Raw genomic sequence first — 14,988 nt, 5'->3', positions numbered from 1 at the left:
CCCGACCCACCTGCAACAGGTCCGATGTCTTCACTGTTCTGGTTCCTTTTACAATACCATCCCAGCCATTAATCTCTCCTAAAGGATAGCTCCTATTGCTCTGGTCAGGGAGGCAGCTTTGCCGTTTTTCTTCAGAAAACATCGATTCTGGAGCGGCAGGCTACAGTTTGGACCTTTTCTGCTTTCTACTACTGTGCACGTCTTTGCAAAGATTCTCAACACCTCTGAGTCTCTGGTCAAAAGATGATAATAGGGCTGGAGAGATGGCTTAGCAGTTAAGGTGCTTGCCTGCAAAGCCTAAGGACCTGCGTTTGATTCCCCAGAACCCACATAAGCCAGATGCACATGGTGGCACATGAGTTTAAAGTTCGTTTACAGTGGCTAGAGGCCCCGGTGTGCCCATTATTTCTCACAAATAAATAAAATAAAAATTAAAAAAATGATGGTAGCCTGCCTATTAAAGCTACTGAGATAATATTTGCAAAGCATTGTGTAGACAGCAAGTGTTCCAGAATAGTGTAATCTACCTCGTTAAGCGTAATAAGCAGAGAAGAAAGTTCAGCTCTTCAGTAAGTTAGCACTCTACTGATGTAACTTACCCTGGCATTTTACATCTATAATCCCATAATGTTCAGTTATAGAAACTCAAGAGGAGCCAGAAGTATAATACTCAGGTACATCAGGATCTGAGTTGGTGGTGTTATTCCCTAATGACAAAGATCACATGGTGCATTTCTTTTGCATTCTTCACAGGATACTCCCTCCCCAAGTATTTCTCTGTGAGAAACTCTCCAGTCACAGCCCAGAAGAAGGGAATCCTTAGGTACTAAGTAACCCTGCATTTCTTAGAGTTTCAACCACAGGTTGACATTAGCTCAAGCAGACAATTCACTCTCTTAATAGCTTATAATTAAGACACAGATAAGGAGAATCAATTATGTGATATGGAAAATTCCAACTAGTGAGTGCAGGGTGTGTTGGCACCATGATAATATCTGTAGGAGCAAAAGTTATGCAGGAGTGAAATTAGAACTATTTACTGAAATTAGAAAAAGATGAGATGGCAGCAGAGAGCACAGATGAACAAATACAGAAAAATAAGAGGAAGAAGGAAAGGAGGAAGAGGAGGAAGAGAAGGAGGAGAAGAAGAAGAGAAAGAGGAAGAAGGAGAAAAGATGTGGAGGGAGTTGAGCTGTGAGGACATGTAATTTGAGAGAGATAAAAAAGAGCCACAGTGGGATGGAGGGATGGCTTAGTGGTTAAGGCATTTGCCTGCAAAAGCCAAAGGACCCAAGTTCGATTCCCAGATACACAAGGTGGCACATGAGTCTGGAGTACATTTACAGTGGCTAGAGGCCCTGGCGTGCCCATTTTCTCTCTCTCTCCCTCTTTCTCTGTCAAATAATAATAATTAAAAAGTCACAGCGACCCCCATAAAAGATGGGAGTATATAAAGTGAGGGGAGCCAGGGGCTGAGGAAGATAAGCAGACAGGACTTCACGGAGGAAAGTATGAAACCCATGAACTGGAACGATGGACCTAGGACTCATATCTGTTACCACAAATACCACCGGGCCTGTAACCAGCAGAAACAGTGCCTGCAATGCCACCCTGGTGGTGACGTATCTTGCTTGAAGATCTCCCACTTACATGATCATTTGGCAATTGCCTGCCAATTCTCCTCATGCCCTACCCAGCTGTCTCTCACTGCTCCCCATCTACAACTAGGAGGCAGATCCTAAGATGTTCAAGGGAACAAGTACAAAGTCCAACTTGGGCAAGGGATTTGCAGAGCAAAGAACTGACACAAAGATTTCTAGCAGCAAAGGATAAAGTATAGAAACCCTACACTGCGCATGGCCAGAACCGTAGGCACGCATATCGGAGATTCTGCTTCCAGTAATGCAAACACATGTTCAAGCTCTGTTTTCTTTTGTTGTTGCGGACAGGCTGAAAACTAGATTCACTTATGGCTTAGGCGAGGTTGAAAGTCCATAGATTCCTAGTAGATAATGAGGTAGAAGATCTAAGAAGATGAGAATATCAGAATGGAGTTGTTAGGTGTTACACCCAAGCGCAAATGATAAATGTGCTAAAAGATCCTTGAACATATGTTAATGGGGTTATCAACTTGTTTGAAAAGTACCTTGGTGCCTGTCCTTTGTAAGGCAGAGGAGACAGGGAGAACGTCTGAAAACCTTCTATAATTTCAATAAAGATAGTATCTGAGGGTGACATAAATGTTAAGGAGCAGGACTTAGTTATCAGAGACAGCTTGGACTGATTATTTTAATACGTCATCATAATGGTTTGACATACAAGCATTTTTTTAAAGATTTTTTTAAAATTTATTTATTTGAGACTGACAGAGTAAGAGGCAGATAGAGAGCAAGAGAGAGAATGGGTGCATCAGGGCCTCCAGCCACTGCAAATGAACTCCAGATGCGTGGGCCCCCTTGTGCGTCTGACTAACGTGGGTGCTAGGGAATCGAGCCTCGAACCAGGGTCCTTAGGCTTCATAGGCAAGTGCTTAACCGCTATGCCATCTCTCTAGCCCAACATACAAGCATTTTTGATATGGATCATGGGTCCTTAATACTGGAATAGGAGGGCTATCATATTAACCCAGGTAAAGAAAGCTCTCTGAAGGTGTAGCTCAGAAGTTGAGCTCTTGCTTAGCTTGTGAGAGGCCCTGGATTTGATCCCAGCCACCACCACCACCAACAGCAAAAAAATTATAATAGACTTTCTCTGCAGTAAAAGCCATTTGGTGAGTAATTGCACAAGACAAAATGATCAAATAGTCTCATATCTTTCCAGTCATCCAGCTGATTTTAGAGATCACTCTATGAAACTTAAGTATGAATGAGGGCAGGATGACAATGTGAAATGAGAAGGTGCCCCAGAAGTGACAGCCACTGGCTCTTCCAATTTAGCTTTAAGATCTGCTCAAGCCTAATCCTAAATAAAGTGTACACATGGCTGACTGCTGATGGTGTGCCAGACTCAGGAACCAACACCAAGCTCATGTAAGGCAGCTATTGTCCTTCAAGATCAGGAGTTCAAAGTCATCCTTAGCTACATAGCAAGTTTGAAGCCAGCCTGGACAATATGAGATTCTATCTCAAAACTTTTAAAAAAATATGAAACAATACTCATAAGCTAAAACAAAAAAAAATCCCTATTGACTCTCCTTGGTCTTTTTCTCCACAGAAATATCCAGTACCAAAAGAAAATCGAGGGCTGGAGAGATGGCTTAGCAGTGAAGGTACTTGACTACAAAGCCTAAGGACCCAGATTTGATTCCCCAGGATCCACATAGCCAGATGCACAAGGTAGCACATGCATATAGAGTTTGTTTCCAGCAGTTGGAGGCCCTGGTGCACCCGTTCTCTCTCTCACTCTCTCATGTTCTCTCTCTCTCTCTCAAATAAATAAATACATATATAAATAAATATATTTTTAAAAAGAGAATTGAGCAAGTGTATAATATCGGAAAAGTTACACTGATGTCCTTGAAGTTTCAGGAATACTGACTTTTAAAATGTACAAAATCTCAGGGAACATTGTCTTCATGACAGTACTGAATAAATGCAAAAGCTGTGAGTATAAAATTGTAAATATTAGAAAATTTAATAAAATAGCATATATATGTAAATAGGATGATATGTTTTGTGTGTAAGAAATAAAAATGTAGCCAGGTGTGGAGGCTCACGCCTTTAATCCCAGCACTGGGGAGGCAGAGGTAGGGTCACCGTGAGTTCGAGGCCACCCTGAGACTCCATTGTGAATTCCAGGTCAGCCTGGCCTAGAGTGAGACCCTTGAAAAACCAAACCAAAACAAAACAAAACAAAAAGAAAAAAAAAATGTAAGCCAAAATTTAAATCTCTAAGAAGAGGATCAAATTAAAAGAAGAAAGAACAAAAATCAACAACAGGTACTTACAGTGATTTTTTTCATTCAGTCGCTATGTGTAAATTGCTTTTATTTTTCTGATAATAGGATCTAGGGAACATTTTATATAGGCAGGAGCTTTATAGCCAGGATTTGTCCTGGCTATATAAAGAAGGATTTTATTTACTAGCTTATTCATGTACAGATATGGTTTCTAGTAATATAAAACTTGACTATACAATATCTTTATGTGCTATTTCTTTGCTTACTTTCATTACAAACAAGTGAAGTAATTAAGACTCTTCTGCTGCCAAATTCCTAATGACATCTCAGATATAAACCAATATGCTTGCTAAAAGTTGTGAAATATGCTTGAGATAATTAAAAGAAATCCAAAAGAATGGTGAGTTCATGTCTTGATGTGTAGAATTTTTTTTTTTTTCTGTAGAATTAGACAAGATCAGAAGCTGTTGAGTAGCAGAATTCTTTGTTTCCTTCTATAGGAATTGGAAAATAACCTTGTATAAGTACGATCTTTTGTAGGTTCTCTACAATAAACTGAAGGTTTTATTTAACAAAACTAAGTTGTGAAGTGAGGGTTATAATATTAAAGAAAGTACAAGCCTTCCAGCATTACCATTTTTATACCAGGAAGTCCATTTGAAACCTAAAGCTTCTTAGCACAGTGACCCACCTCGCTCAGCATTTTCTTTTGTCTGTCGTAAACTGGACAGGCTCTTTTCACAAATAAAATCTCTTGATATGAAACCTGAACTTCATCAGGTCCTCCAGTGTTACTTCAATTTCCTTTTCTTGTACTTGAGGCAAAACATTTTAAAACTAAAATTTGCATTCACACGAATACAACATTTTATTTATCAGAAACTTATTAGAAAATAATGCATCCAAATTTTAATACTATTTTGTTTTCTCCAAATGATACTTAGTTTTCATACTAAACCAAGAATTAACTACTAATTGGTTTCAGCACCAAGTCCTTGGGCACTCAATTTTTAACAAATAGGTGAGTACTTATTACGTGCATAGCACTGTCCTAGATGATTTTAAGAATTCTCCATCCCTATTTAGCTTAAATGTCAAAAAATATAAAAGCTTTCCTGAACAAGTGGATGGAGAAAGAAGTTATTTTATATTGTGATCTTCCTGGTCATGGTAGGAGACAGAACATCTTCATGCACGGCTGTGATGGTGTTCACAAATCTAAAGAAAAAGGGCTATACTTACAGCAATGAATCCTCCCACTTATGCTGACCAAAAATTGTCCAAATAGAATAAGCACTTTTCAGATTTTAACTTTTGCCAGGCATGGTGGTGCACACCTTTAATTTCCCAGTACCTGGGAGGCAGAGGTACGAGGATTGCTTAAGTTTGAGACCAGCCTGAGACTATATAGTGAATTCTAGGTTAGCCTGAGCTACAGTGAGACCGTACCTCGGAAAACATAAAATAAAATAAAAACAGAACTATCCGTGGTTCTCTGGGCTGTGGTGAGGAAGAATGCTTCAGTCAAGTGGATCAGAGTAAAAAAAGAAAAAAAAAAAAAAAACAACAGATAATTGGGACAGAATCTCCAGCCATTATATTTATTTTATTTATATTGTATAATTGCCTAGCAACATTTAAAATAATTTCAATGGACACATAATATATAAGTAAATATAATTTAGATGTAGAAGGGAAAAACGAGCAAGAAAACAAACAAACAAAAATCCAGAAATAAGGTAGTTGCAAGACTGTTTCCCTGTGATTTTCCTACAGTTACAGTAAATACCTTGTGAAAGGGCAAAGAGGTATGAAACTGCTGGCTGGGTCTGACTGGAAATTCGGGAGTGCTTTGAACTGGGACACCAGGCTAGACTCCTAACATGGAAAGACCCTCAAGCTTTGCAACAGACGGAGACAAATTCCCATGGAAATTTCCCCATAATACTCCATAGATTTCTTGCTTCTGGGAAACAGGACAATTTCTTCTTAAACCTTCCCGACTTCTCACTCAGAGAGTGCCAGAGTGCCACAATCTTGAACACTGTAACCTCTTTGAAGACTCAGCTCCCATGATCCTGAGGGATCCCATGCCAGCTAGGATCCCTTACAAGTGAGAGATTATAGAACCATGGCAAGGGCGTGAACCTCAGCTGAAGCTAGTCGGGAATCCCGCGGGGACTTGCTTCCACTAGTCTTCTGTGTGAGTCTCAGAATCTAGCCCACGCTGTGACATGCAGATGTGCAGCATCCTTCCCAAGGCATCTGGAAATGCAGGGGAGGCTGCAGGTGACACACGGGAGCTGAGAAGTTAGCTACGGAAGTAGTGTCGCGCCCGGAGACTAAATCACCACACTCCTCCCGCTATGGGAGCTGTCTCTCTCCTGAAGAATAAAAACACACGACAAAGTTGGGTTAGCTGGGTCATCCAGTCCATGCATATAATACATAGACATGCAAGCACAAGCCCCACATAAATGGTGGCCGCAGTGATAACAGATATGAACCTAATAAGTAAGTCCTGCCCTTTCATTGGGACCATTCTCCCCAGCCTTAGCTTTCTCCTCTTTCCTCCTTCTCAAAGGCCTTTCTCAAGCAACTTGAATTTCTGGAAAGTTCTTATCATGTCACTCTGCCTTTTCTTTCTTCTCCTCCTCCCCTCCCCTTCTTTCTTTTTTTAAAAAATTTTATTTATTTACAAGCACAAAGAGAGAGAGAGAGAGAGAGAGAGAAGAGAGACACAGAGAGAATGGGCACACCAGGGTCTCTAGCCACTGCAAATGAACTCCAGATGCATGTGCCCCTTGGGCATCTGGCTTATGTGGGTCCTAGGGAATTGAACCTGGGCCCTTTGGCTTCACAGGCAAATGCCTTAACCGCTAAGTCATTTCTCCAGCCCTCTTCTTCTTCTTTTTAGGTAGGATCTTGCTCTAGCCCAGTCTGACCTGGAATTCACTATGTAGTCTCAGGGTGGCATTGAATTCGTGATCCTCCTATCTCTGCCTCCCAAGTGCTGGGATTAAAGGTGTGTGCCACCACACTCTGCAGAGAGAGAGAATGGATGCTCCAGGGACACACCCAGCTTTCTTATATTTTTTTTTCAAAAAGCAAGTCTCTTGTAGACTAAACAACAATTTTTTCTTGTTCATCCAGCTGTCCATCTCTCTGTCATTTTCATGGAGACAGCTCAAATGTTCCTGTTTACAGTCTCCTGAACCATTCCTTTCTAACTCTTTCACTCAGCAGTCTTCATACACCTTCATATTCCTCTGAAGTTATTTTTCAAGCATTATTAGTTATTTCTTCCTGGTCAAACTCAGTGGCTTTTCCTCAAAGGCCAGCTGGTCTTTTCTATTTCATAGACAAGGGTAAGAAGTATGATTTACATTTCTCAGACTTCTGTACATATTGTGACTGTTTTGTTTCAGGTTGAAAACATTTAGGGGTCCATGGATGTGACCATCTTCATCTTATTTGGAACAGGAAGATAAACTATCTATAACAATGAGCTGTTCTAAAGGCATTACACCCACACACCATATACATGTGTATCTCAAAAATGAATTTCTAATTTATTAGGAAACTGAGATTTGAGGGACATGGTTTCCAATGAAAAGAATGTTCTCCATAACAATGAAAAGGGGCAAAATAGACTTGTTCAGAAAGACCTTGGTATGATCAAGGAGTATTAAAAATAGAAGATTTAGGGCTGGAGAGATTTAGGGCTTAGCAGTTAAGGCATTTGCCTGCAAAGCAAAAGGATCCCAGTTTGATTCTCCAGGACCCACGTACTCCAGATGCACAAGGTGGCGCATGCACCTGGAGTTCATTTGCAGTGGCTGGAGGCCTTGACGTGCCCATTCTCTCTGTCTCCCTCTCTCAAATATATAATAAATAAATAAAATTTAATAAGTAGAAGATTGAAAATTCTAATTGTCTTATTAAATAAAGAATTCAAAGCAGAAAAGGTAAAACACTGGATTCTTTTCTAGAATATCAGTTTAGCCTGAAGGGAAGCACAGTGTCTCTCTCCTGTTAGAACAGATGTGTATGGCCAAGTGCAGAAGAAGCCAGAAATGCCTTGGGAATTTCTTTTTTTAAATTAGGGCAAAATATAGTCAAGACAGAAAGTCAGTTTGATTATCAGAAACACAGGGAAGATTCAGTCTGAAACTGTTGGGGGGACAAGTTTGAGTTTCTGCTTCCTATATTTTTGGGACCGCCATCCTGCTGTAGTGAACGGGCTGAAGTGAGACTCGAGTGGGGTGGAAGACCCCTCAATGCTACTTTTGGGTTTCCCTCGGAAGCGTGAAGAGAGCAGTTCTTACCTACTTTTAAGTTTTCAAATGCACAGAACTCCCTGCTTGTGTTTGTGAAACATTACCCTTGAGCTAGGAGGCTAAAAAATACTGAGCTTAATTCCTATTGATCCAATCACTTCAAAAAATGTTTCAGTGAATATTTTGTAAAACCTGATGGGTGAAGCCTGATTTGATTTACAGGAACATGGGTTTTTTTTTGACATAGGGAAACCAAAACTTCAAGTGACCGCAATCAAAGGTCCCCATCTAGTGGCCTAAGTGGATACAACAGCTGAAAAGTGGTTCATTCCACGCCTACAGAGGCTGGGAAGGAAACCTGTGAAGGAAGCTTCCAGCTCCATCAGAGAGAAGAGAGAAGACAGACTTTGGTCCTAAAGACTCCTTGCCTCCGCAAAAGCATTCAAAATTAAATCTATAAATAAAATGGACTCTGTGCTCTTCAAACAAATCCACCTGCCAAATTAAGCTTTAGTCCCGAGTCCATGGCCACTGTCGGGATGAGCAGCAGGTTGATTGTGGCCCAGTGATGGCTCTGGAAGAAAAGCTCGGAGATCCCAGGCAATAAAGGTTTTGAAAATGATCTTAGGGCTGGAGAGATGGCTTGGCGGTTAAGACGCTTGCCTGCAAAGTCAAAGAACCTCAGTTCGATTCCCCAGGACCCACGTAAGCCAGATGCACAAGGTGGCGCATGCATCTGGAGTTCGTTTGCAGGGGCTGGAAGCCCTGGCATGCCCATTCTCTCTTTCTTTTTCTTTCTCCCTTTTCCCCTCTATCAAACAAATAAATTAATTAAAATAAAATATTTAAGTAATATATTTTAAATGATCTTGGACAGAACCTTTGTCTTTCAAGAGTGACTTTGTAATCAAAGATATGTTTCACTCGTGGGAGAATTATTGTTGCGTACATCTTAATGCTAAAGGAAGCTATGATACTTTCAAAAATGAGGAAGCAATGTCACTAGGAAATACCGCTGATTCTAGGTGGCGTTCTTCCGGGAGACAGGACGACACACTGAAGGCACAGGCTTGAGATCAGAGCGCTGGGTGCAAACCTGAGTTTCTTTTTCTATTGGCTGCGTGGCTTTGGACATGTTACTCAGCTTAACTAAGTCTCACATGGTTGTGAGGATTAACAAAATGAGGACATTAGTAAGGACCTGTCCTAGTGTCTGGAACAAAAGGTCCTTGTACCCTTCCCTCACAAGGAGCCACACAATTTAACCTAGAGAAAAATAAAGGAAAGAAAAATGTAACTTAGAAGAACATAGATCTTGGGCCAATTTTTTTTTTTTTTTTTTTTTATGTTTTGAGATAGGGTCTCACGCTAGTCCAGGCTGACCTGGAATTTGCTATGTAGTCTTAGGGTGGCCTCGAACTCTCAGCGATCCTCCTATCTCTGCCTCCCAAGTGCTGAGATTAAAGGTGTGCACCGCCATGCCTGGCTCAAATTTTTTTTGTTTATTTTTATTTATTTATTTGAGAGTGACAGAGAGGAGGAGGAGGGGAGGGGGGGGGGGAGAATGGGCGCGCCAGGGCTTCCAGCCACTGCAAATGAACTCCAGATGCGTGTGCCCCCTTGTGCATCTGGCTAACGTGGGTCCTGGGGACTCGAGCCTCGAACCGGGGCCCTTAGGCTTCACAGGCAAGCGCTTAACCACTAAGCCATCTCTCCAGCCCTCAAATTTTTTTTAAAATTATGTTTTTCTATTGAAGAGCCATGCCTAGTCTCTGTATGAGGAAAGCTAGCTTCACAATGGCCGTTGTGTTGTCCCAGCTTGACAACTTCTGTGTTTTCCTTCAGAATGTAATGTTGTTAATGAAAACATGGAGAACCGGAGGACTGAGTTTATACACGAACTAAATTCTCTAGTGTATTACTCATTGACAGGACAACCAAGCTATTTCTTCCTCTCTCTCTCTCTCCCTCCCTTCTTTATTTGTGTTTTTGTTTTGTTTTCTGTTTTTTCAAGGTAGGGTCTCACTCTAGCCCAGGCTGACCTTAGAATTCACTATGTAGTCTCAAGGTGGCCTCCACGGTGATCCTCCTACCTCTGCCTCCCAAGTGTTGAGATTAACAGCATGCACCACCGCACCCGGCTTCTCCTTTCTTTCTCTCCCTCCCTCTATTCTTTTCTTTCTTTTTAAATTATTTGAGGCAGACAGAGGGAGAGAAAGAAAGAGAAAATGGGCATACCAGAGCCTCTAACCTCTGCGAATGAACTCCAGACTCATGCGCCACCATGTGCATCTGGCTTACGTGGGGCCTGGAGAATTGAACCTGAGTCTTTAGGCTTCGCAGGCAAGTACCTTAACTGCTAAGCCATCTCTCCAGCCCTCTCTTGTTATTCATTTCTTTATTCTGAGGCAGGATCTCAACTACAGCCCAGGCTGATCTGGAACTCATTTTGTAGCCCGGGGCCACAATCCTGCTACGTCAGCTTCTCCAAGCGCTGGGATTGTGGCATAAGCCACCATGCCCTGCTAGATGAGAGCAATACTCTGCCTCTGCTGGGACAGTCAAAGGGCTGTGTACCCTGAGCTGTTACCAAGTTGAATCTTCATGTCCCAGGGCCTCATAGTATAGGGCTGCTGTGGCCACTAAATGACACGTGCTCACATCCACAGCTCAGTACCCTTGGCCAGGGGCAGCTCTGCACACTGTGGTTGACCTCTGCCCCCCGCAGGACAACTGTGAGCAAGTGACACAATTGCCACTGATGACATCAGAACTCCTGCGGGTCCTCAGGAGCGCTCTCAAGGCATGTCCTGGAAAGGGCAGGCACCCTGGAACACACCAGCTGTGCGCCTGGTTTTAGTTTTCAAAATACTCACGGAGCACATGCTTTCACATGACAGCGTACCCTTCAAGGCCCATGAGACTACAATTCTTACAGCGTGCCCCCCCCCCCCCGCCCCCAGACCTCCTCCCTCAGAGCCTCCTTCAGGCCTCTGATCTGACTGTGTCAAGAGATGCAAATGAAGAAAAGTCTCTGATCAACTAGAGAAAAGACGTTCATGAGTAGCTTATAAATTGGCTCTGTGTTATTTCGGAGCCATGGTGAAACTCTTGCACAATGTAACAACATGAAAGGAACATTGTCATTGGGTAGATTAATTATAAAATGATTTGTTAACTCACATTTTTTATTTCTTTCTTTCTTTTTCTTCTTTTTAAAAATTTTTTTTAAAATTTATTTATTTATTTATTTGAGAGCGACAGACACAGAGAGAAAGACAGATAGAGGGAGAGAGAGAGAATGGGCGCGCCAGGGCTTCCAGCCTCTGCAAACGAACTCCAGATGCGTGTGCCCCCTTGTGCATCTGGCTAACGTGGGACCTGGGGAACCGAGCCTTGAACCGGGGTCCTTAGTCTTCACAGGCAAGAACTTAACCGCTAAGCCATCTCTCCAGCCCTTTTTTTTTTTTTTTTGAGGCAGGGTCTCAGGTTGAAACTTATCTGTAGCGCCAGATTGACCTTGAACTCATGGTGATCCATCTACCTCAGCCTCCTGAGTGCTGAGACTAAAGGCATATGTCACCATACCCTACTAAATCTTTTTTTTTTTTTTTTTTGAGGAAGGGTCTCATAGGATGGATCAGGCTGACCTTAAACTATTTAGTTCAGGCTGGCCTTGAACTCATGATAGTCCTGCGTTGGCCTCCTCACTCTCCAGAATGCTAGGATTAAAGCCATGAGCCACCACGCCCAGTTTAAGAGTCATGTCTTTAACAAAGAAGAAAGGCAGAGGTACCTGCTAAGTCCACGTCCTTCTGTGTTCCACTTTCATGCTGCTAAGCTATGACTGACACCGTGCCTGCTCACAGAATCCTACAGTTCTGTTTATTTATAAGGAGAGAGAGAGAGAGAGAGAGAGAGGGAAAGAAAGAGAGAGAGAGAGAGAGGGACAGAAAGGGAGACGAGAGAGAGAAAGGCACACCAGGGCCTCTTGCCCCTGTGAATAAACTCCAGACGCATGCACCACTTTGTGCATCTGGCTTTACGTGGGTCCTGGGGACTAGAACCCAGGCTCTCAGGTTTTGCAAACAAGTACCTTTACCTGCTGAGCCCTCTCTCCAGCCCCAGTTGTTGATTTTGTTTGTTTGTTTGTTTGTTTGTTATAGTTGCTTAAATCAGTTTGATGATCCTTTTCAGGGGCATCAGAGAGTACCTCACCTTCACATACCACATGGCTGTGTGTTGACTTAACAACCCAGATCCTGCCTGTTTGAATTTGGGGTATGAAAATAAGGTTGGAAAGTAAAAACCACCACCACAACAAAATGCAGCTAGGACAGGAGATAAGGCCTTGAGCCAGCCAGAAGGACTGCATTCAGGTCCTTACCACCAGGACATCAGCATTCTGTGCCTGCGTACAGCAGAAGTCCACCTGAACCCAGGCCTGTAAGGACCCCCTGCCCCCGAGTGACAGTGACATGACAAGTCCTTTTGCACACACCCAGCCTGCTAAGCTTCTGACATTCACCAGGCCCCTGAGCTCCAAGAAAAGATGGTGTCACGGTGTATGTGTGGGCAAGTTTGTGCAAAACCAGGCCCATCAGCTGTGACCAGGTCTGCTGGCCGAGGGACCTCTGCCCAAGCCCTTTTATCCCCTTAGGCAACCAGATGCTCCAGGCTCACCGAGCGCCTCTCCACATTCCCTTTTTTCCTGCCATTCTTGCCTGAAGTGACATCCAGGGAGCAGTAGCTGGGTGGCTTTTCCTCTGGCCAGCTCGGGGAGTGTGAATGGCGATGTCCCCGCCTGGGCACCTCCCAGCCTCTGGGTAGCTTCTCATTCTCGTCCTCGGAGCTCCAGGAGCTTGGGCCAGAGGGCAGCGGAGGGGAGTAGCTGCGAGGCCGGCCTCTGCCCTGCCTCTGGGCAGGGGGATCCCTGGGGCCAGGCCTGCGGGGCCTCTGACCATGGTGCCCCTGACCATGGTGCCCGTGGTGGCTCTGGGGAGCTGGGCGGCTGGGGCGCCCTCTGGACTCACTGGATGAGGGGCCTTCGCTGAGGCTGTCCCAGTCTGACCAGGGCGTGGGAGACCCATGGGGCCTAGAGCTGTGGTGCCTCCCTCTCCACCGTGGGTCCAGCTCCCTTCTCCCCGGGGACCGGGGTCTAGGGCCCCGGTTCTGGAAATCCAGGGGGAGATTGGAGGGATGGCGCTGCCTCCTGCCCTGGCTCACATCCCAGGCTCTGGAGGACCACCGCTGTTGGGAGGAGTCGCTGGCCCTGGACGACCCTGGGTCTCTGATCAGCGGGGGCAGGTGGATGACCCTGCGTTCTATCACCTCGGAGCCCAGGGAGGACAGCACGCTGCACGGATGGCCCGACCGGGCTTTGAGGTCGTGGGGCAGAGGCTGGGCTGGGTTGAGGTTTCGAAGCTCTTTCTCCAAATATTCCAGAACGCCGTTGGCTACGGGAGGGTGAGCAGCTGCCTGAGTCAATGGCATTTGTGGAAGGCTGGACCCGAAGGACGAACCTGAATGGAAACAAGGATAAGGACATGCAGAACAGCTGAGCCCAGACATGCTCCTGGGAAACAGGTCATCAAAATGTCCTGTTTCTCAGCTCAGCTCTTCTCCCTCCACATCCTCAGTCACTGACAGCCAACCCTCCCTGGGCCCTTGCTGGTCACATAGGTCCTGTATGGTGACAGATCCTGCCCTCCTCCTCCCCGGGATCTGGCAAGGTTTACCTTGCTGAAGCAGTGGGTTCATTGCAAAAGATGAAACCTGTGAGCTCCTGTCCGCCCCCCAGAACAGGGGTTTGTCCACCATCTGAGGACCTAGGGCCTGAGCCTCCTTCAGGTAGCGGTGGCGGGCCAGGGCTGCAGGGGAAGAAGGAAAAAATGCAGACCCTGAGCCAGGGCGAGCCGCACACCTCCCATTTCACCTAACAGGTTTGCCACCAGGCCAGCCTCTCTCCTCCAAGTCCATTAACTGTCTTGCATGGGAATATGTGGTAAGGAAACAGTGACTCAACTCTGTCTCTGACATGCTGGTGAGAATAAAAAAGTTCCCTATAAATAAGACTACAATGCTCACACCCCAGGAAATTATACTCTTAAAACTTGAGCTTGGCCTGGAGAGATGGCTTAGTGGTTAAGGCACTTGCCTGCAAAGCCAACGGACCTACGTTCGATTCCCCAGGACCCACATAAGCCAGATGCACAAAGTGGTGCAGGCATCTGGTGTTTGTTTACAGTGGCTGACAGCCCTGGCACATCCATTCTCTCTTTATCTGCTTTCCTTGTCTCTCTCTCTCAAAAAAAAATTTTTTTTTTTTAATTAAAAAGAAACTTTAACTTACTAGCCTCAAAAATATTTCCTTAAGTTTTGGTGGCACACACCTTTAATTCCAGCACTTGAGAGGCCAAGGCAGGAGGATCACTGTGAGTTCAAGGCCAACCTGAGACCACATAGTGAATCCCAGGTCAGCCTGGTTTAGAGTGAGACTCTCTTCAGAAAATCCCCCACCCCCCAGAAAAGGTTGGCGAGATGGCTTAGCAGTCAAGGTGCTTGCCTGCAAAGCCTAATGACCTGAGTTCAATTCCCCAGCACCCACGTAAAGCCAGATGCCCAAAGCGACGCATGTATCTGGAGTTCATTTACAGTGGCTGGAGGCCCTGGCGTACCCATTCTCTCTGTCTGTGTCTCTCCTTTCTGTCTTTCTCTGCTTGCAAATAAATAAATAAAAATATTTCCTCAGCCCACCCCCTTTCCGGGTCAGCTCCACTCTGTCCCATGTAAAGTACGTAGGCAGATATA

At 44.5% G+C, this 14,988-nt stretch overlaps 2 protein-coding genes across 4 annotated transcripts in view; one reads left to right on the top strand and one right to left on the bottom strand.

Moving 5' to 3' along the window:
• Positions 1-5,542: 5,542 nt before the first annotated feature.
• Ildr1 (immunoglobulin like domain containing receptor 1) overlaps positions 5,543-14,988 on the bottom strand; it is a 47,202-nt gene continuing 37,756 nt past the window's right edge. The window contains exons 6-8 of one of the 3 annotated variants that reach the window (XM_045147777.1): positions 13,917-14,048; positions 12,862-13,700; positions 5,543-6,282 (exon numbers count right to left, since the gene is read on the bottom strand). In XM_045147777.1, coding sequence (XP_045003712.1) covers positions 6,241-6,282; positions 12,862-13,700; positions 13,917-14,048 — 1,013 coding nt within the window. In that variant the 3' untranslated portion in view covers positions 5,543-6,240. The remainder of the gene's footprint in view (positions 6,283-12,861; positions 13,701-13,916; positions 14,049-14,988) is intronic. The other 2 variants (XM_045147778.1, XM_045147779.1) reach the window with 2 other exon arrangements.
• The window catches only part of LOC123460275, a 56,303-nt gene continuing 54,692 nt past the window's right edge, over positions 13,378-14,988 (top strand). Inside the window, exon 1 of the mRNA XM_045148415.1 lies at positions 13,378-13,644. Within this exon, the coding sequence (XP_045004350.1) occupies positions 13,378-13,644 (267 nt within the window). The remainder of the gene's footprint in view (positions 13,645-14,988) is intronic.

Source organism: Jaculus jaculus, chromosome 4 (genome assembly GCF_020740685.1).
Source record: "Jaculus jaculus isolate mJacJac1 chromosome 4, mJacJac1.mat.Y.cur, whole genome shotgun sequence".
Classification (NCBI taxonomy): domain Eukaryota; kingdom Metazoa; phylum Chordata; class Mammalia; order Rodentia; family Dipodidae; genus Jaculus; species Jaculus jaculus.
The sequence above is the reverse complement of the archived record's forward strand: the minus strand, read 5'-3'. Positions and strand labels throughout refer to the sequence as shown.